Source organism: Schistocerca gregaria, chromosome 10, assembly GCF_023897955.1.
Source record: "Schistocerca gregaria isolate iqSchGreg1 chromosome 10, iqSchGreg1.2, whole genome shotgun sequence".
In the NCBI taxonomy this organism is placed as follows: Eukaryota; Metazoa; Arthropoda; class Insecta; order Orthoptera; family Acrididae; genus Schistocerca; species Schistocerca gregaria.
Window position 1 is genome coordinate 215,070,407 of NC_064929.1, and position 23,302 is coordinate 215,093,708.

The 23,302-nt window shown below is 45.7% G+C and overlaps 1 protein-coding gene across 3 annotated transcripts in view; it reads left to right on the plus strand.

Moving 5' to 3' along the window:
* The window catches only part of LOC126293692 (synaptic vesicle glycoprotein 2A-like), a 69,993-nt gene extending 46,997 nt beyond the window's left edge, over positions 1 to 22,996 (plus strand). For all 3 annotated transcript variants that reach the window (XM_049986993.1, XM_049986992.1, XM_049986994.1), the window contains 5 exons: positions 378 to 542; positions 4,710 to 4,960; positions 8,334 to 8,493; positions 20,798 to 20,925; positions 22,801 to 22,996. In XM_049986993.1, the coding sequence (XP_049842950.1) occupies positions 378 to 542; positions 4,710 to 4,960; positions 8,334 to 8,493; positions 20,798 to 20,925; positions 22,801 to 22,862 (766 nt within the window). In that variant the 3' untranslated portion in view covers positions 22,863 to 22,996. The remainder of the gene's footprint in view (positions 1 to 377; positions 543 to 4,709; positions 4,961 to 8,333; positions 8,494 to 20,797; positions 20,926 to 22,800) is intronic.
* The last annotated feature ends 306 nt before the right edge of the window (positions 22,997 to 23,302 follow it).

Here is a 23,302-nt window from a genome sequence, read left to right on the forward strand (position 1 = left end):
CATGTGTGGCAGTTCTCTGAAAGGACCATCCCGCCACTCGCAAGGCCACAGTATGACCTTTTTCAAAGTTGCTCAGTTGGCTATAGGAAGCACGAGTGCGTCCTGCTTGCTTCATAGCTTTCCAGCATGCTGAGCCTTCTGGCTCTGAGCATTACTTGTTAAAGGGCGGTCACAGATAGTACTCTAGTAGTTGTGCCACCACACTATCTGTTGGAGGATGATGTTGAAACAATTATCAATAAATGTACTATCTGCCAGGTGGCATACGCCACCAGTGGATCAGAATCGACGTCGTCTTTCCATGTATACTCATTTTTTTCTGGCAGATTATTTTACAGTCTGGTGGTCTTTACATGCTCGGTGTGATGGCTTTGCAGCTCCAATGGGTTCTCCATGTGGTTGCCGGAGCTGCTGAACCGAGTGGGCCAGTACAACCACGCCTACCCAGAGCACCCTACTGCCGTGTGTGACGTCATCGCCATCCTGGCAGGCCAGATGTCGCCACCAGTCGCTGTGGAACGCTTCCAAGCCAACTACTCCAAGTAAGTTCTCCAGGGGAAAGTACCCACAGTGTAGTACAACAATTGGGAATTGTGATTCCTCTTCCTCTCAGAAGGCAGCCGCTCAGCTCAGTCTTCCTTAAGACTGTAGTTTCTGTGTTTTTCTCACAGCCGCCAACGCAACAGCGAGTGCTGAAATATTTACCATCAAAGAGATACAAATATTCATTTCGAAAATGTTGCCACATGAATAAATAGCGTACAGTCTGATTGTTTGAGCTTTCCTTTTCAAATACGAGAGTTATTGATTGGAATGAGCATACAATACCAACTGAAAGACCTAAGTAGCGAAGAGCAGCAGAAATAAATTTACCAATAAAGTGAACATCAAAACAGAGAGCGGCATTGTAGACAATGTAAGTGAACTGTACCAGTTTGCAAGCAAAATAAAACGTGATGTACAAAGTAAGAAGAATTTCACAAGCTGATGAGAAATTTCCTCACAATGAGATATCTCCCAGTATCAAACGTACGACTTAATTTAAGGTAGAGATTTCTGAGAACGTATGTCTGGAGAACAGCGTTGTATGGAAGTGTTTAGGGGACTTTGAGAGAATCAGAAGAAGACGCATTCGAAGCGTTTGAGACGTATTGCTAGAGAAGATTTCAAAAAATGGTTCAAATGACTCTGAGCACTATGCGACTTAACTTCTGAGGTCATCAGTCGCCTAGAACTTAGAACTAATTAAACCTAACTAACCTAAGGATATCACAAACATCCATGCCCGAGGCAGGATTCGAACCTGCGACCGTAGAGGTCGCTTGGTTCCAGACTGTAGCGCCTGAAACAGCACGGCCACTCCGGCCGGCTCTAGAGAAGATTGTTGAAAGTTTGACTGATAAACTAGGAAATGGAGGGGGGGGGGCGGGTTTCTGCGGAATCTGCGAGGAGAGGAACTTGTTGAGAACGCCGACAAGAAGAAGGACCAGAAAGTCTTATGACGTCAGCGAGTAACCTCGATGGTATTTCAAAGAAAGATGTATACCGGGATATGTACAACTAATTATCGAGTTTGGTGGGTCTAAACGCTACTCTGATACAGTATGGTGGACCACATCAGGTAAGTCAGAAGAATGACGAAAAAAAGAAAAAAGAAAGAACGACTCGAACCAAATTTCCAAAAGATGGAAAGCAATCAGCCATCTAGCTCTTGGTCCTGACGGACCAGTCATCGACCGACAGATGTCATCCTCCGTCAGTGACGTCAATGGGTGCAGTATGGAGGGGCAGTATGGGCAGCACACCGCTCACCCAGCCGTTATCCGCCCTCCAGCTACTTCGGCACTGACGTGATACAGGATTTGGGGCAGGCATCATTAAAGGAATGGCGTGTTTCCTCATGAAATTTCAATCACCACCTTTCTCCTCCGAATGCGAAAATATTTTGTTCACGCCGACATCCGTAGCAAGAAACGATCATCATAATAACATAAACATCCCGTACGAGGTGTGACCAAAGAAATAATGGGAATTTTTTTGATTTCAGGGGATTTGTACATCCGATTTTCAAAATTGTTTTTATCTTGTTAGTACAGATGTTCGTGATGTATGGTTGCACACTCAACTGTTTTGAATATTTAGTTTATTGCCGGCCGGAGTGGCCGCGAGGTTCTAGGCGCTACAGTCTGGAACCGAGCGATCGCTACGGTCGCAGGTTCGAATCCTGCCTCGGGCATGGATGTGTGTGATGTCCTTAGGTTAAGTTAGGTTTCATTAGTTCTAAGTTCTAGGTGACTGATGACCTCAGAAGTTAAGTCGCATAGTGCTCAGAGCCATTTGATTTAGTTTATTGTTGACAGTAGATAAGGCTATATGCGTATTTGAGTGCTCAGCGAACTTTTACTTTCGAAAATCTGGATCAATAAATTTTCATTAAATTTTGCTTAAAAATGGAATAAAGTGCAGCACCACAATCGAATTGAGCCTTGGGAATAGAAAGAAGTCTCAGGAGCTACGTCTGGCAAATAGGGCGGCTGAAGCAACATAACGGTTTTGAATTTTGCTAAAAAGCATTGAGCTCTGTGCGGGAGCATTATCGTGATGCAGTTTTACGAGTAGTTTCGCCACAATCCTGGTCGTTTTCTTCGGATTCCTCCACGCAAACGGCGCATAACTTCCGGGTAGTATTCCTTAATGCCCGTACAACCATAAGGCAGGATCTCATGATGCACTATCTCACTGTAATCGAAGAAAACAGTGAGAAGAACCCTTACATGCGATTGGACTTGCTGATTTTCTCCGGTCTTGGCTCTTCAGGCAGTTTCCATTGGCACGACTCGGCCTTAGTTTCGTCGACATACCCATATACCCTTGTTTCACAACCAGTTGTAACCTTCTTCAGATGTTCTTGATCGTCGATTTCATTCAACAATTTCTGAGCGATGTCTAAGTGAAGTCATTTTTGGCCGAAATTTAACAATTCCTGTACAAATTTTGCTACTACAAGTTTCATGTTCAAAGTATTAAAAAAAAAAAAAAAAAAAGGAAAGTAAAAGAAATTGCTTGGCGTGAGCCAAAGTATATGCCGACGCCATCAGCAACCCCTTTGATGGTGATTCGGCGATTTTCAAGCGTAATCTTCTTTACTCCTTCCACATTGTCGTCAGTTATTGACGTCTTAAGGCATCCAGCGCTGTCGTCGTCTGCGGCGACTTCTCGACCCTCTGTGAAAAGTGTATGCTACTCGTAAACTATTGTCTTACGCACAGCGGGCGTCAGTCACAGTTCTTTGAATACTACTGAATACAGAAATATTCAAAGAACTGTGACTGACGCCAGAACAACAGGGAGCTGACATGAATAGATAATGGCTAGGCATTAGCCAAAATCTGGATTTGCCTAATAAAACCTACAAAAAAAAAGGACGACTGATTGCTGTGCTCTATAATTTAGACAATGGTTAATGCTTAAAAATATGCATACGGATGTACATATAGTTTTAAACTGACAGGGGTACAAGCTGTTGGTGTGAAGGTAAATTTGTAAATGAGGTCAATCCCTTGTACATTTCGGGTATGTCATGGTAACTATTGGCATAAATTGTACACCCATCTGCATATTTTAAAGCACTAACCAATGTATTACGCCAACCTTTGGGCAGTTATTATATGTAACAGACATAATCTTAGGAGTCCCCTGCTTTGGAAAGTTTGCTCTCATCCAACTACTCCTTCTACCCTCTCTCTCCCTCTCACTTTCTCTTTCTCTTCCTCTCCCTCTGTCTCCACCGTTTCATTCCTATCTGTGAATCCCAACCAGTTTTAGCGCTGTAGACATCATAATTATTCTAATTAAAGTCTGCAACACGTCACCTGATTGTAGAAACGAACATGAAGTCTAAGCTCTACTAATTTGACAAAATCGGATCTATATACCACCTGAAACATTTATTCCAATACATCTATTCAACACTTCAAAACAAAGATCTCCAAAATCCATTAAAACTTATCAAGTAATAATGTTGTTACAATGTATATTATTTGTGCTTTACGATAATGTTTGTGTTCTGCTATACGATTCTTGCACCAAATAGTTTCCAAACGCCATATTTATTCACAAAATATGACAGTATACATGTGATGGGTTACGATAGCCGGCCGCAGTGGCCATTCGGTTCTAGGCGCTACAGTCTGGAACCGCGCGACACTACAGTCACAGGTTCGAATCCTGCCTCAGGCATGGATGTGTGTGATGTCCTTAGGTTAGTTAGGTTTAAGTAGTTCTACGTTCTAAGGAACTGATGACCAAAGAAGTTAAGTCACATAGTGCTCAGAGCCATTTGAACCATTTTGGTTATGATAGTGAAAGGAACCTGTGACCACTGGAGGTACTCTCAGTTATTTTATTTTTGCCATTAGATATAGTTTAGTTTTTTGTCAAAATAAACCCAAAACCACGTTCTGGAATAATGTTTTATTTCTCCACTAGACAGTTAGTTACTCCAAAAAATTGTAACGCAACACACACACACTTGTCATACCAACAAATGTAAATCCACCTGATGGAGGTTTAAACCGTTGAAACGGGTTGTGGAGATAAAAAAACAGTGATTGGTGAAAGTAAACTTGTTGTTTTATTTGTACTGAACAGCCGAAGCACGCAAACATCTCTGAAAAGACGGACATACAGAAACAATCAACATGTTACAGCACAACAGCCGAATACACTACCACCGAAGTAACTGCCTTCGCCAACTGGACCACCGTGGACGGCTTCGCCGACAGTGGTGCCAACTGGACAGCGACCGCACTGGACAGCTCTACCTCTGGGCCCGAGGTGTGCGTGGCGACAGTTAGCGAGGTCAGCTTCCAGAACTCGATGATCAACGGCGCGGGCTTCGCCATCGCCTACGTCGCCATCATCCCCCTCGTCAAGGCTGTCAGCAAGAGGCTCCTGCTGGGTGAGCAGCCCGACACCTCACACAAACAAATAACTGCAGAGCGCGAACGAATAACGGGCTGGCTCCCAAACCTCCACATGTCAGACACTCAGATCGGCAGCAAACGTTGTGTGTCGATAGAGTATCAACCAAAACACCGATTTAGTTCTTGCTGTGTGCTGTCGTCCAGTAGAACATGTCTAAATTGTAATGAAATGTAACACCAGAGCTACGGAGTATAGGAAAACCGTATCCGTGCTCTCTGAATCTTAAAATCACTAGCAGGTGAGTAGGTAGAGCGTCAGACCATCGTGCGAAAGGTCTCACTATCGAAACCCACTGATGGGCGACTTTTATCAGTTTACACGTTAAATTTTTATATGGGAGAACAATTTTCTGTCACATTAAAGGACGTTTCGGAGTTTGTAGCAACGTTCTTTTGCCAATCTGCTTTCGCTTTGCTAGCTGAAACTAGCAAACCTATAGCGTACATTTGTACAGACAGCACCTATGTATACAAATGTACGCTACTGGTTTGCTAGTTTCAACTAGCAAAGAGAAAGCAGATTGCCAAGAAAACTTTGCTACGAACTCTATATAACAATTTCAAGCGTAAACCGTTCAAAAAAAAAAAAAAAAAAAAAAAAAAAAAGAAAAGAAAAGAAACCACGCTGTCAGGGTGTTTCGAACAAGTGACCTTTCGCACGATGGCCTGACGCTCTACCTAGTCACGTTCCATTGATTTATTGATTTTCGGATTCAAAGCGCACAGATACGCTTATCCTACACTCCGTAGCTCTGGTGTTACATTTCATTACGATTTACTCATGTTCTACTGGACGACAGCACATAGTAGGAACTAAATCGGTGGTTTTGTTGATACTCTATCGACACACAATGTTTGCTGCCGATCTGAGTGTCTGCCATTTGGTGGTATGGGGTGTAAGTGACAAAAACCTGGTCCCGAGTTATTCAATTTGTTTTGACAGAAATATTTTAAAGAAAAAACCGGAACATGATTTTTTGCTTATTGTCTCCAGTAAGTCACACAACTATTGCAAAAAGTTTTTAAATTCGCTTCCTTTTTTCAATGAAAATAAATACTTTATTTTGAAAAACGCAGAACCTGCTTAATGACACGCGGTTAGGTTAGTGTTTAACGTCCCGTCGACAACTAGGTCATTAGAGACAGAGCTCAAGCTCGGATTAGGGGAGGATTGGGAAGAAAATCGGCCGTGCCTTTCCAAAGGAACCATCCCGGCATTTACCTGAAACGATTTAGGGAAATCACGGAAAACCTAAATTAGGGTGGCTGGAGACAGGATTGAACCGTCGTCCTGTCGAATGCGAGTCCAGTGTGCTACCGCTGCGCCACCTCACTCGTTGGCACGCGGTTATCGGCAGTTATTGGTAATTGCCAATGAAACAAAGCGCAAGTATTTACCAGTTTTTTTAATAATAACATTTTACAGTTACACTGTCCTGTGATTGAATTATTTTTAATTCTTCTCTTAATTCAATAGCGCATAAAACTACGTTCAAATACATAAGCATCTGTTGAAGATACCTTTCCTTTCCTGCTGCCACATTGTTTTTACATTCTTGTGACGGTAAAACAACTTTATCATATCAGTGGTAACTCCTTACTTCAAAACCTTAAAGGTGTCTAGGCGCTGTAGTTCGGAACCGCGCGACTGCTACGGTCGCAGGTTCGAATCCTGCCTCGGGCATGAATGTGTGTGATGTCCTTACGTTAGTTAGGTTTAATTAGTTCTAAGTATTAGGGGACCTATGACCTCAGATGTCAAGTCCCATAGTGCTCAGAGCCATTTTTTTGATAGCCAAAGCGGTTAAGGCGACCGCTCGCGTAAAGCCGGGTTCGCGTCCCAGTACGGTGCAAATTTTCATTGTAGTCATTCCCTTACCCAACTGATGGTAGTTCGCATAGACAACTGTGAATACATTTTGTCTAATGAAGAAATGGTTATCGTGTCCGCATATCGCTCAGAACTGATGCTCACTGGCCGGCCTTTGTTGTCCGAAAAACAAAACAAAAAAGGGGTACAATGGGCTGACCAGTAGCACGCCAGACAACGACCTTCGGGCTACCCTTGGGTTTCACACTAAGTAGCTGCGAGTCTGTGTGGGAGTAACATCGGAAGTTTTGAAAGGAGAATCAGCATTGGTCGTTTTCTTTTTTTATATATATTACCCGCAAAATCGATTTATGAGATCGCTCTAAGCTTGTTGATACCAGTGCCTACCAATTTTTATTGTATATTACAGCACTGAGGATGGTCACTAAGTGACCTAAAATCGATTTTGCGGATAATAAAACAAAAAAAAAAAAAAAATACGACCAATGCTTATTCTCCTTCCAATACTATCCACTATTTGGTCGTGGCGCACAGAACACTCTATGGAGTCGCCAATTAATCGGAAGTTTTGTTTATTGACAAACCCACTCAAAAATGGTTCAAATGGCTCTGAGCACTATGGGACTTAACATCCATGGTCATCAGTCCCCTAGAACTTAGAACTACTTAAACCTAACTAACCTAAGCGCATCACAAAACACCCAGCCATCACGGGGCAGAGAAAATCCCTGACCCCCCGGGGAATCGAACCCGGGAAACCGGGCGGGGGAAGCGAGAACGCTACCGCACGACCACGAGATGCGGGCAAACCCACTTACATGAACCCAACCACACATCACAGGGCTCGTCAGTTCTGTCCAGTAACGTTGTGCAGAAATTGCGCCTGCTCACTTCGTCTCCCAGCCCTAGCTGTTGAGTCACTTCCAGCATATAAGGATGAAACTTTAAATCCTGTTTCACAAGCCTCTGCAAAGAAGTGGGAGGGATTTGGAGTGTAACAGTCTGGAATGGCGGCAGACAGGTCGCTGCGGTCTCCATTGTGCAGGTGCTCGAAATAATTGGGTATTTTCCGGCGTTTGGAGTGTCTTTTCAGGTCCCTTATGCTTCACATTGGGTACAGAACCCGTCAGATCCAGTGTCCTATCCGTCTGGATATCGTTCTTCTGCCTGCATCACGGAAATGGCGGTCTCTTCCACGGCGTATTGCGCACTGTACAACCACAATGCTCTGCACGTGACAGAACTCGTCCACTGCCTGAGTTTGTACCTGCACTGGCCAGCTATGTGGGTCCAACCACCGCGCGGTGCGAGCCCAACTACGTATCATGAGGGTGGCGACTGAAAACTTGCTTCCTGTGGGACACCCTGTAGTGAGTCGCATGTTATGGTAAAGTCACAGGTGCCCCATTAACAGCTGAGATTGCTCCGCATGTTCCACAGCAGCTATTCAGGAAAACAAACATGCACAAAGCTTACTCCCACACGTCCGTATACACACACGAACTTTGGTGTTTCAGCCCTCAGCCTGATAGCATCGGGGCTGTGTGGTGTTGCCGTGCTTTGGGCCCAGACGGAGCTGCAGATCCTGATGCTGCCGATGGCGTTCGTGGTGCTCTCCGGAGCGTGCGTGTCCGTCGTCAATATCGTCGTCGTCGATGCTGTCCCCACATACCTCAGGTGAGATGCTCCATGTGTCCGTGCGCTGTTCACCTTCCTTCCATTCTGACGTAGAAGGAGCGGTGCATATTTATTGAAGGTAACTTTGCATTAACAATTTTTCTTGTGTAATACTTCAGCACAAACAATATGGCCTGGAAAGATGGATGTGAAGCGGCGTTTGCATGACCAACAAAACTGCAACTCTTGTCACTTTCTGACAACCTAGTGTCTTGCTGTCGATTCTGGTGGGAACTACCCAATCACTGAACTGCTCACAGTAACTCACTCTTTGTCCTGCCACCCTATTCGTAACGAATCCTACTCCCATTATACCATTTTCAGATGCTGAGATATTACCCTACACTCGTCTGACCACAACTCCTTCTCTTCTTTCCATTTCACTTCCCTGACCCCTACTATATCTTGATTGAGGCTTCGAATTTCCTTTTTCAGATTCTCTAGCTTCCCTACTCCGTCAAAACTTCTGACTCGTAGAACGTTAGCCTTTAGTTGTTTATTCAATGTTTTCTTCATGGTAACTCCCCTTTGGCAGTCCTCTCCCAGAGATCCAAATGGGGCCTTGCCTGGAATCTTTCGCCAATAAAGAGATCATCATGACATTTTTTTCGATTACACGCCACATGTCCTGAGGATACACACAATGTGTCTTTAATGCTGTGGTTTCCACTGCCTTCTGCATCTTCATAGCACTGACCACTGCTGATTTTTGCGCTTTTTGGGGCAGTTCCCAACCCCTGCCTCATTACAAGCCCTAATTTCTCTTATGTTTGTGGTACTTAAGCGTAATTTACGTTGGCGCTAGTACAATCGTTCCGCAGTCAGCCGCAAATACCTGTAGTCTAAAATTTCCTTTATAGTATTTCGCTGAAAGAAAGTGGACTTCCCACTTGAGTTCGAGGAGGGTTCCCAAAATACTAGCATGTTGATCCAACTTACCGCTAACGGATCTAGCAGTTCGCCTCTGAATTCTTTCTATATGTCTCTTTAATCCGGTCTGGTGGGGATCCCGAACACTCAGCACTACTCAAAAATAGGTCGCTCTGGTTTTCCATGCAGGTGTCCCACAACGAGGAGCTACACCTTTCTAGAGATTTTCCAATAAACCGAAGTCGATCAGTCTTCTTCCCTGCTACCGTCCTTACGTGCTTGTTCCATTTCACATTGCTTTGCAACGTTACGCCTAGCTGTTTGATCGACCGGACCTGACTCTGCCCTCTATCTATTTACTCTCAAGAACTGCTGTAAAAACAGAACCTGATTGTTAAGTTCACCACCAACACTCAAAAAATTAGTGAAGATGTTTGGTGTTGCACTACACGCAGTTGCCGTTTATATACAGAAAGAAACTGGAGCACTGCACTGTCATTGATAATTTATATTGTTGAAGTACACCTACTGATATTATCACGTTTTCTTATTGTTACATATACACTGATATGCCAAAACATTTGACCATTCTCCACCACGAGGTGGGATGTCCTCTGGTGGTGTTACGGGAACATGACGCGGTAAGAAAATGTATAAGTGGATCAATGACAAATGGGGAATCATTCTAGCGACGACACAGGCCGCAGATGGGGAATCTCTGTTGACATGAGCGACTTTGGCAAAAGTGATAACACTCCGTCTTCAGGCCACCAGTGGCCTACCGGGACCATCCGACCGCCGTGTCATCCTCGGTGGAGAATACGGATAGGAGGGGCGTGCGGTCAGCACACCGCTCTCCCGGTCGTTACGATGGTATTCTTGACAGAAGCCGCTACTATTCGGTCGAGTAGCTCCTGCATTGGCATCACGAGGCTGAGTGCACCCCGAAAAATGCCCACAGCGCATGGCGGCCTGGATGGTCACCAATCCAGGTGCCGACCACGTCCGACAGCGCTTAACTTCGGTGATCGCATGGGAACCAGTGTAACCACTACGGCAAGGCCGTTTAGCAAAAGTGATATCATTATTAACCAGAGCCCATGAACAAGTATCTCGAAAACGCCATAGTTGGTCGTGTGTTCACATGCTTATGTAGTCAGCATCTACGGAAAGAGGCAGGACAGCGAAACTAGCATTAGGCCTAAAATCGTTGGAAGTCCACGACTCTTCACAGAACGTGGGCTCCATAGGCTTGTCTGCTCTGTGATGCAGGACAGGTGGCGATTTGTGGCATCTCTTCCGAAAGAGCACAGTGCTGGTGCGTGCACAAGTGTTTCGGAGCAGGCCGTTGATCGCACGGAGCTCCACAGCAGACCACCCATACGTCTTCACATGTAGACCCAACGATAGCATTAACCACGGTTGCCGTGTCCACTGGAACATCGAGACTGGACCGTGGATCAACGAAAACGCGTCAGCTCGTCGGATGAGTTATGTTTTTGCTCCAACAGGCCGTCATCCACGCGAACAGGGCTCGAAACGTGCACAGCGCCAAGGTCGCAGGCTGATGGGAGCCGTATTATGCTATGGGAGACATTCTCCTGCGCTTGCGTGGGACCTGTGGTAGTAATCAAAACAAACTAACACCTGCAAACCGCCTGCGTCCCTTCCCCGACGTCGAAGTCATCTTTCAGCAGTACACTACTGGCCATTAAAATTGCTACACCACGAAGATGACGTGCTACAGCCGACAGGAAGAAGATGCTGTGATATGCAAATGATTAGCTTTTCAGAGCATTCACACACAAGATTGGCACCGGTGGCGACACCTACAAAGTGCTGACATGAGGAAAGCTTCCAACCGATTTCTCATACACAAACGGCACTTGACCGGCGTTTCCTAGTGAAACGTTGTTGTGATGCCTCGGGTAAGAAATGCGTACCATCACGCTTGCGACTTTGATAAAGGTCGGATTGTAGCCTATCGCGATATTGCTGCTCGCGTTGGTCGAGACCCAATGACTGTTAGCAGAATATGGAATCGGTGGTTTCAGGAGGGTAATGCGGAACGCCGTGCTGGATCCCAACGTCCTCGTATCACTAGCAGTCGAGATGACAGGCATCTTATCCGCATGGCTGTAACAAATCGTGCAGTCACGTCTCGATCCCTGAGTCAACAGATGGGGACGTTTGCAAGACAACAACCATCTGCACGAACAGTTCGACGACGTTTGCAGCAGCGTGGACGATGAGCTGGGAGACCGTGGCTGCATCACAGACAGGAGCGCCTGCGAGGATGTACTCAACGACGAACTTGGGTGCACGAATGGCAAAACGTCATTTTTCCGGACGATTCCAGGTTCTGTTTACAGCATCATGAAGGTCGCATTCGTGTTTGGCGACATCGCAGTGAATGCACATTGGAAGCGTGTATTCCTCATCGCCATACTGGCTTATCACCCGGCGTGATGGTTTGGGGTGCCATTAGTTACATGTCTCGGTCACCTCTTGTTCGCATTGACGGGACTTTGAACAGTGGACGTTACATTTCAGATCTGTTTCGACCCGTGGCTCTACTCCTCATTCGATCCCTGTGAAACCCTACATTTCAGCAAAATAATGCACGACCGCATGTTGCAGTTCCTGTACGGGCCTTTGTGGATACAGAAAATGTTTGACTGCTGCCCTGGCCAGCACATTCTCCAGATCTCTCACCAACTGAATATGTCTTTTCAGTGGTGGCCGAGCAACTGGCTCGTCACAATACGCCAGTCACTACTCTTGATGAACTGTGGCATCGTGTTGAAGCTGCATGGGCAGCTGTACCTGTACACGCCATCCAAGCTCTGTTTGACTCTATGCCCGAGCGTATCAAGGCCGTTATTACGGCCAGAGGTGGTTGTTGTGGGTACAGATTTGTCAGGATCTATGCAGCCCAATTGCGTGAAAATGTAATCACATGTCAGTTGCAGAATAATATATTTGTCCAACGAATACCCGTTCATCACCTGCATTTCTTCTTGGTGTACCAATTTTAATGGCCAGTAGTGTATAATTGTCCATGTCTCGGAACCAAAACTGTGTTGCAGAGGTTTGAGGAACATGAGAGTGAACTCACTTGACATCTTGCCCTCAAAATTCGCCAGATGTGAAGTCTATGGAATCCATCTGCGTCGCTATCGGGCGTCAATGCCGACCCCACAAATCACCAGCCCGTTGTTTACGGAAATTACATGACTTACGCGTAGAAGTCTGGAGCCACACATCTCCACATTCTACCAGCAAACTGTCGGATCCGTGGTACGTAGAATCAGTGATGTAATACATTCGAGAAGTAACCCAAAACGCTATTAGGCAAGTGCTCATAGCGAGCGAGGTGGCGCAACGGTTGGCACACTGGACGACGGCTCAGACCGGCGTCTGGCAGGCCAGATTTAGACTTGCCGTGATTTTCCTAAATCGCCCCAAGGCAATGCCGGGATGTTTCCTTCGAAAGGGCATGACCCGTTTCCTTCCCCATCCTTCCCTAATCCGAGCTTCCGCTTCGTCTCTAATGACCTCGTTGTCGACGGGACGTTAAACACTAATCTCCTCCTCCTCCTCCCCCTTCGCAGGCGGTTTCATATTTTGGCTCGTCAGTTTATGTGACACTAATTGCTAGTAAGTGCGATGATGTCGGTGCTTGAGTAGATCACTCGTGTTTCATTATTGTTGTCAATGTTATTTCCTGGAGCTGGTGTTCAGATCGGTTGGAGACCGCTACTTGGAAATGCGTCCGTCACTGCCAATTTCATTTAGGCGTGTTGTGCCTCTTCGCATATACCAGTTTCAACTGTGCTTTACAGTTTGTTATTACATTGATGGAAAAAAGAACTCGTAACACCAAGCAGGAGTGGTACTTGTGTAATGTGATAAAATAATTTTTTTTATTTATTTTGTGACTATTAGTGTAATGTAATAAAATAAAATATGATCCGTGACTTACACAAAAAAGAAACACACATTAATACAATGGTTCAGCATAAAAGAGAAATAACTAATGTAGGAATATTATTAACAGAGTAATATGTTGTTTAATTTAGCCCTACGTGTATAAGTGCTCAGTAAACTAGTTCAGTTGTCAGGGTAGTTACGTAACTTATGATGGTATCGTCTCGATTCCCCAATGTAAGATAACAAGAGTAGCATCTACAAATGAAATCCTATAATGGAACTGGAATCCTGTGACCAGACCTTTTCTGCCTGGGATGTTATCTCGTTATATAAAGAAAACCTGTAAATAAAATTGTTAAATTATTAGTAGCTGCCTCCGGTCTCGTGGAATCTGAAATACAGTTAATTGTCCTAACCAACGATACGTCTCGTAGATGAGCCAAAAGAAGAATTTTAAAGATTTTACTAAGAAGGCGCCCAACAATGAAAATTCTTTGTTAAGGCCCATATCTACTTAAGACAGTCTAGATATCAGTCGATCAATTAATTGACCACATACAGTAATTCTTTTGACAAAATAACCATTATATTTTTCGGGTTTTAAGTACAACTTACATTAACAGCTGGTACAGCAAGATGAGCTTTACACAAGAACGTCCTCTTAGGTCCGAATCCAAGCATATAAGATAAGCGAATTACAAAGGAAAGATAGTTCATGCATAGCAGCGCTAGAGTCCCTGGAATACCATGTCCATTGTAGTTCTATCTTCTCTTCTTTGACGTACTTGTCGGTTATTCATAAAATTTATCGTAATATTTAGTTCACATTTTTTTTTTTTTAAACCCAAGCCCACCCAGGAGAAACAGTACGCTTGGTGTTGCGACGTAAACGAAAGTTGGTAGGCTTGTTTCTACATATGAAAGATGATGTGTATCCAAATTTCGTGCCTCTCTCATAAGAGTGGCGCTACTATGAGGAAACACAACAGGTTTGCTTTAAATACACGCTCTAACGGTTGTTGTTGTTGTGGTCTTAAGTCCTGAGACTGGTTTGATGCAGCTCTCCATGCTACTCTATCCTGTGCGAGCTTCTTCATCTCCCAGTACCTATTGCAACCTACATCCTTCTGAATATGCTTAGTGTATTCGTCTCTTGGTCTCCCTCTAAGATGTTTACCCTCCACGCTGCCCTCCAATGCTAAATTTGTGATCCCCTGATGCCTCAGCACATGTCCTACCAACCGGTCCCTTCTTCTTGTCAAGTTGTGCCACAAACTCCTCTTCTCCCCAATTCTATTCCGTACCTCCTCATTAGTTATGTTATCTACCCATCTAATCTTCAGCATTCTTCTGTAGCACCACATTTCGAAAGCTTCTGTTCTCTTCTTGTCCAAACTACTTATTGTCCATGTTTCACTTCCACACATGGCTACACCCCATATATACTTTCAGAAACGACTTCCTGACGCTTATGACTGCTCTAACGGTAGGGTGACCGTTACTTTTTGAGAATGGAGGCAATGAGTTGATGTTAATCAAGTATACCTTTAAGGCTACAAAGACGCGATTATCAGCATCGCACTGAGTTTGAACGATGTCGCTTAATAGGACTAAGAGAAGCTTCGATATTGCAGTAAGAGTATGCAGGAATGTAGCCGCTATACCTGATCGCTGGCGGCGAAGGTCGCGGGATTGTACGGTCGCAAGAAGACCGGGCTCCGGACAGCCGCGTGGCACTACCGAGGGGGAAGACCACCGTGTTCGCCCTGTGGCTCTGGTGCGTCGTACCGCATCTGCAGCAGCAATATAAGCAGCAGTTGGCACCACAACTACACTACTGGCCATTAAAATTCCTACACCGCGAAGATGACACCTACTGACGAGAAATTTAACCGACAGGAAGAAGATGTGATATGCAAATGATTAGCTTTCCAGAGCATTCACACAAGGTTGGCGTCGGTGGCGACACCTACAACGTGCCGACATAAGGAAAGTTTCCAACCAATTTCTCATACACAAACAGCAGTTGACCGGCGTCGCCTGGTGAAACTTTGTTGTGATGCTTCGTGTAAGGAGGAGAAATGCGTACCATCACGTTTCCGACTTTGATAAAGCTCGGGTTGTCGCCAATGGCAATTGCGGTTTATGTATCGCGACATTGCTGCTCGCGTTGGTAGACATCCAACGACTGTTAACAGAATATGGAATCGGTGGTTTCAGGAGGGTAATACGGAACGCCATGCTGGATTCCATCACTAGCAGTCGAGATGACAGGCATCTTATCCGCATGGTTGTAACAGATCGTGCAGTCACGTCTCGATCCCTGAGTCAACAGATGGGGACGTTTGCAAGACAACAACCATCTGCACGAACAGTCCGACGACGTTTGCAGCAGCACGGACTATCAGCTCAGAGACAATGGATGCGGTTACCTTTGATGCTGCATCACAGACAGGAGCGCCTACAATGGTGTGCTCAAAGACGAACCTGGGTGCACGAATGGCAAAACGATATTTTTTCGGATGAATCCAGGTTCCGTTTACAGCATCATGACGGTCGCATCCGTGTTTGGCGACATCGCAGTGAATGCACATTGGAAGCGTGTATTCGTCATCGCCATACTGGCGTATCACCCGGCGTGATGGTATGGAGTGCCACTGGTTACACGTCTCGGTCACCTCTTGTTCGCACATTATATTTCAGATGTGTTACGACCCGTGGCTCTATCCTTCATTCGATCCCTGCGAAACCCTACATTTCAGCAGGAGAATGCACGACCGCATGTTGCAGGTCCTGTACGGGCCTTTCTGGATACATTTTCTGTTCGACGGCTGCCCTGGCCAGCACATTCTCCATATCTGTCACCAACTGAAAACGTCTGGTCAGTGATGGGCGAGCAACTGGCTCGTCATAGTACGCCAGCCACTCCTCTTGATGAACTGTGGTATCGAGTTGAAGCTGCATGATCAGCACTCCTTCCAAGCTCTGTTTCACTTAATGCCCAGTGTATCAAGGCCGTTATTACGGCCATAGGTGGTTGTTCTGGGTACTGATTTTTCTGGATCTATGCACCCAAATTGGGTGAAAATGTAATCACGTGTCAGTTCTAGTATAATATATTTGTCCAATGAATATTCGTTTATCATCTGTATTTCTTCTTGGTGAAGCAGTTTTAACGGCCAGTAGTGTAACTGTGACAAATCGGTTACTTGAAGGATAGCTGCTATGTAGCATGCATTCCACTGACCCCAAATCACCGCCATTTGTGACTTCAGCGGTGTCAAGCTGTAGCTCACTGGAGGGCAGAGTGGAGGTCTAATGTGGTTTCTAACGAGATTTTGTTCTGCCTCAGTGTCAGTAATGGCCATGTGTTGGTTAGAAAGCGGCCAGTTGAGGACCTGCAACCCACCTGTCTGCGTGCTAGACGCACCAGAATTACACCTGGAGTTATGATCTGGGATGCGATTTCGTACGACAGCAGGAGCGCTCTAGTGATTATCCCACGCACCCTGACTGCACAGCTGTACCTTAGTCGGGAGATTCGACCAGTTGTGTTGCCAGTATGCAACTTTCGGTAGTCTACATCTACATCTACATGGATACTGTGCAAATCACATTTAAGTGCCTGGCAGAGGCACCTTCACAATCCTCTTATTATTCCAATCTCGTATAGCGCGCGCAAAGAATGAACACCTATATCTTTCCGTACGAGCTCTGATTTCCCATATTTTATCGTGGTGATCGTTCTGCCCTATGTAGGTCGGTGTCAACAAAATATTTTCGCATTCGGAGGATAAAGTTGGTGATTGGAAATTCGTAAGAAGATTCCGTCGCAACGAAAAAAGGCCTGTCTTCAAATGATTTCCAGCCCAAATCCCTTCTCATTTCTGTGACACTCTCTCCCATATTTCGCGATAATACAAAACGTGCTGCCTTTCTTTGAACTTTTTCCGTGTACTCCGTCAGACGTACCTGGTAAGGATCCCACACCGAGCACCAGTATTCTAAAAGAGGACAGACAAGCGTAGTGTAGGTCGTCTCCTTAGTAGATCTGTTACATTTTCTAAGTGTCCTGCCAATAAAACGCAGCCTTTGGTTAGCCTTCCCCACAACTTTTCTGTGTGCTCTTTCCATTTTAAGTTGTTCGTAATTGCAATACCTAGGTATTTAGTTGAGTTTACGGCTTTTAGATTAGTCTGATTTATCGTGTAACCGAAGTTAACGAGTTCCTTTTAGTACTCATGTGGATGACCTCTCACTTTTCGTTATTTAGGGTCAACTGCCACTTTTTGCACCATTCAGATATCTTTTCTAAATCGTTTTGCCGTTTCTTTTGGTCTTCTGATGACTTTATTAGTCGATAAACGCCAGCGTCATCTGCAAACAACCGAAGACGGCTGCTCAATCGAAAGACTTGCACAAGGTGAGCGGTCTACCCGACGGGACGCCCTCGCCACACGACATTATTATTAGATTGTCTCCCAATTCGTTTATACAGATAAGAAATGAATAACACGACAGCGAGTCTTATAATCAACGACTGAGTTTTGGAGAGCAGATGCTGGATTCCTGTAGCGTCCTGGTGCAGGTAGTTTGCAGACAGCTCTCTCCACACTGCTATGAAGTGTCAGGTGTGTATCTTCGTCGTGTGGGTGGCTGCGACGTAGGGCACGTCCAGCGTAGTGGTGAGGTTGTGTTGTCATGGAGGAAGGGAAGGGAGAGTGCTGAAACCTGGTGGCTGCACGCAGTTTATTCTTCTCCAACAGCGACGGACGGATCACCAACATGCCCTTCATGAGACACTGGTCCGGCCCAACACCACCAGTATTCGAAACGGCGGATTTCCGAGTCGAGTGTCAACGCAAATGCTTGCGTTACCTACTCTGGCTAAGGAAGAGTGACTGAGAATTCAGTTATATACAGGTTCAGTCAAAAATGTGTGAACAGTCTTCTGGTACGGCCTGACCGCTGCTTGTGTACTTGGCCCCTTTTTGCGTTACATTACGAATGGTGAATGCTCATGACTGCTTGCGAATACTGGAAGAGTTTCCCGTTGATAATGTGCCCATACAATTTCTACGCGGTTCAAAATGGCTCTGAGCACTATGGCACTGAAAATCTGTGGTCATCAGTCCCCTAGGACCTAGAACTACTTAAACCTAACTAACCTAAGGACATCACACACATCCATGCCTGAGGCAGGATTCGAACCTGCGAGCGTAGCGGTCGAGCGGTTCCAGACTGAAGACCTAGAACCGCTTGGCCACAACTGCCGGCAACTTCGACGAGAAGGGTATTTCCAACATGGTGGCGCACCGCCCCATTTTGCTCATTCCTTCCGTGCTTACCTTTGTCAAACGGTCCCAGAGGTTGGATTACTCGCGACGAGTCATTCTTACGGCCGCCCACCTATTAGCTGGGTGGTAAAATTCTCGCCTCCCATGCAAGCGAGCCCGGGTTAGATTCCCGGCCCAGCGAGAGATTTTCTCCGCTCGGGGCCTGGGTGTTGTGTTTTCCTCATCATCATTTCATCCTCATCACCGGCGCGGAAGTCACCCAGTGTGGCCTCGACTGAAATAAGACTTGCACTTGGCGGCCGAACTTCCCCGCATGGGGCCTCCCAGCCAACGATGCCATACGCTCATTTCGTTTCATTGTTATGACCTCTCCAATCTCCGGATCTCACAACCTGTGACTTCTGATTATTGGGCACGATAAAGGAGCGCATGTTCAGTACAAAAGAGACGGACCTCGAAGAACTCAAGGATGTAAATAGTTCTCGGTTTACTTGCCGCGTCAAATTTGGATAAAATCCCGAGCTTTCGATGACTACCTCCGTCATGGGTAAAAGTGACTGTCTTGGACCGGTGAGGCTTCCGCTTTTATGAGCAGTGGACGGCTTCTCAGCTATATGACGTCACGGTGAACACGGCGCGCACGGAGGCGGCGGCCTCAATGTCCATAGATTTTGTTTGCGCGCTTTATCCAGCGTTGCTTGCAGCGCCATCCCAGGCAACAGGCGGAGAACTGCGAGGAATGTAAGAAGTCGCCCTATGTGCTCTTTCCTTACCAAATGCGTGTTTCCATGCTTTGCTGAGTGCATATTCGGAGTCTCTGTTGCAATTATTTTCACAAAGTCTAATTTCAACTGCTTCCCTGATGACAGAGTCCCACAGATTTATATCTAAACGCACGTAGTTTTCACCACCCAGCTCAGAAGAGAGCTGAACATCCATATTTTCGACGGTTAATTCCGACATAAAAATCACCAAGCTCATTAAGCTTCCCTTGAGAGAAAAAGAAAAACAGATGTTCCTCTAGTAAAAGAAGCAACTGCACGCATTTGAAATTTGGAGCTATGGAAAAATGTTAAAATTACGTTGACAGACAAAGTACGAAATGAGGGAGTACTACAAAGAATAGATGAGGAAAGGAGTCAATCGAAGCCTGTTATCAGAAGGCAGATTTGTGGTGCATCTGCTACAGCATCAGGTGGCCACTGTGGCCGAGCGGTTCTAGGCGCTTTAGTCCAGAACCGCGCTGCTGCTACGCTCGCAGGTTCGAATCCTGCCTCTCGCATGGATGTGTGTGATGTCCTTAGGTTAGTTAGGTTTAAGCAGTTCTAAGTCTAGGGGACTGGTGACCTCAGATGTTAAGTCCCATAGTGCTTTTCCAGGCGTAGGAAGCAACAGCAGAAGCGAAAAATAGTTGAGACAAACAGCGATTAGAATGCAAAAAACACATTGCAGAGGATTTTGACGAATGCATTGGCAAAGTATAGGAAGAAATGGAGGACAGCAATATGTCCTTGGAGCCAATGGCTGTGTTGCAGCGATATAACACCTGTTCCAATCTGATCACCACAGTTAAGAACTGTCCAGTTTGGCTGGCACTTAGAAGGCTGACCGTCCAGATCTGCCGAGTGCTGTGGGTAAGCAGGGTACGCTCAGCGCTTGTGAGACCAATTGAGTCTTCTTGACTGAGGAGTAGCGGCTCCACTCAAAAGCTGTCAATGGCCATGAGAGTGCCGTGCTCGGCACATGCCCCTCCATACCGGCATCCAGTGATGCCAACCGTCGGAGGATGACCCTACGGCCAGTCGGGCGTTCTGAGGTCTGTTCGGATGGAGTTTAGTTTATAAATTACAGAGTGCAGCAATCAGTCGTCCTTTTTAGATTACGCAAATACATATTTCGGCTAGTAGCTAGCCATTCTCAATGCACTATTTTCTGTGTCAATGGATGTAAGTCCCTGTTGTTCAGGCGTGTCTCAGTTCTTTGAATAGCTTAGTTTTAATAAGTCTTTGAAATAGGAGAAGCCGCACAATACTTGTAGTTCTTCAGCGGGTCCTACACTGACTTCACTTCCTGACCTTTCTGCAGGGTGTCTCAGTTCTTTGAATAGATTAGTTTTAACAAGTCTTTGAAATAGGAGAAGCCGCACAATACTTGTAGTTCTTCAGCGGGTCCTACACTGACTTCACTTCCTGACCTTTCTGCAGAGGCATGGCGGTGTGCCTGTCGCTGTGTTTCGGCCGCCTGGGCGCCTTCGTCACGTCCCTCATGCTGGGCGCCCTCATAGACTCCAGCTGCGTCGTCGCCGTCTCCGTCCTGGGAGGATACGTTGTGTGTGAGTAAAACTAAACCCCGTCTGGGCAGCTGCAACGGCGCTTTAACAGCCGGTCTGTGTGAATCCTGAACGAAGCGCTACTAACCACAGAGCACAGTCGCTTACACTGAAATTGCATGAACTAGGGAGAGGGGTTAGGGACGTCTAGATATTGTCGGCAATATTGTCATAAAACATTGTTTACACTAACTGAACGCCCAGTATAATACACCACACACTTCTGAGTTAGCAGTCTGAGTAGTCACTGTAAGTCAACAGTATACATTACACTGGGGTGGCGGTATCGCCTACAAGAGGTTTAAAATAGCAGTGCACTGGTGAAACTGTCATTTATACTCAGGTGATACATGTGAAAACATGTCGCCTAAACAATACAGTTTCATTTACACTGAAGCTCCAAAGAAACTGGTCCAGGTATGTCTATTCAAATACAGAAATATGTAAACGGGTAGAATACGGCGCTACGGTCGGCAACGCCTATATAGGACAACAAGTGTCTGGTGCAGTTGTTAGATCGGTTACTGCTGCTACAACAGCAGGTCACCAAGATTTAAGTGAGTCTGAACGTGGTGTTATAGCGCACCAGTGATGGGGGAAAGAATCTCCGATGTAGCGATGAGTTGGGGATTTTCCCATACGACCATTTCACGAGTGTACGTGAACATCAGGAATCCGGTATAACATCAAGTCTCCGACATCACTGCACGTGAAAAAAGATCCTGCAAGAATGACTGAAGAGAATCGTTCAGTGTGACTGAAGTGCAACCCTTCCCCAAATTGCTGCAGATTTCAATGCTGGGCCGTCAGCAAGCGTCAGCGTGCGAACCATTCAATGAAACATCATCGATATGGGCTTTCGGACACGAAGGGCCACTCGTGTACCGTTAATGACTGCACAACACAAAGCTTTATTCTTGGCCTGGGCCCATCAACACCGACATTGGACTGTTGATGACTGGAAACATGTTGCCTGTTAGACGAGTCTCATTTCAAATTGTATCGAGCGGATGGACGTGCACGGATATGGGGGCAACCTCATGAATCCATGGACCTGCATGTCAGCAAGGCACCATTCAAGCTAGTGGAGGCTCTGTAATGGTCTGGGCCGTGTGCAGTTGGAATGATATGGGACCCCTGATACATCTACATACGACTCTGACAGGAGACACGTAACTAAGCATCCTATCTGATCACCTGCATCCATTCATGTCCACTGTGCATTCCGACGGACTTGAGCAATTCCAGCACGACAATGCGACACCTCACACATCCAAAATTGCTACAGAGTGGCTCCAGGAACACTCTTCTGAGTTTAAACACTTCCGCTGGCCACCAAACTCTCCAGACATGAACACTGTTGAGCTTGTCTGGGATGCCTTGCAACATGCTGTTCAGAACAGATCTTCACCCCCTCGTACTCTTACGGATTTATGGACAGATGTGCAGGATTCACGGTGTCAGTTCCCTCCAGCACTACTTCAGGCATTAGTCGAGTCCATGCCACGTCATGTCTCGTAACTTCCGTGTGTTCGCCTGGGGCCCAACACGATGTTAAACATGTGTACCAGTTTCTTTGGCTCTTAAGTGTAGTTCAAGGCTTGCAGCTTGGTCTATAGTTACGTGCCTGGATTATCGTTACGGGAGATTAGAGCACTTCATCGTTGAGGTTGAGTTGGACTGCCACTGGCATGTCTGAAGTTGAATTTGTAAAATTTAAAAATCCAATATTTCAACTAAATACTATCAATGAAGCGTCTGAATGCGTTATCCAATAGCAGCATATTAACTATATCACCGTACCGCTCTTAGCGCGAAGCATATTTCTGCTGGGCATTTCCAGACACTAATTCTAAATCTTTTCATTTTCTTTCGCAGTGTGTGGGTTCTTGTCGCTGCTGCTGCCATCTGAAGAAAAGATGAAGAAACTTCGCCAATGACAAACACTGGATCTCCATCTGGAACCATACGATTAAGAACACCTTGTCTGTATCCTAAGTCTTTGTTATGTGCGCCCTCTCGCCAGATCCAAAACTTTACTGCTGTAGCTATGGAATAAAACATTCCTACGAAAGTGTTCGTCTCATTTTTTGTGTGCCACTGGAGAAGCTTTCATATCCTTACACTGACGGACTATGCAACTGAAGAGACAACTGTACATTTATCTGGCCATCGGGTATACACAATCTTAATTATCACCTCGAAGAGGTACAAGTTGGAACCATGTAATACGATAATGGTTTTAGTACTTCTCTGGGTGTTCAGCCCTCAATGGAACACATTTTTTGCAACGAGGAATAACCTGGCTTCCCCTGGCTGAGATGTTCGCTGCAGAAGTCTTCATGTTGACTTTTGAGGCAACTTTTCACCACGAATGTTG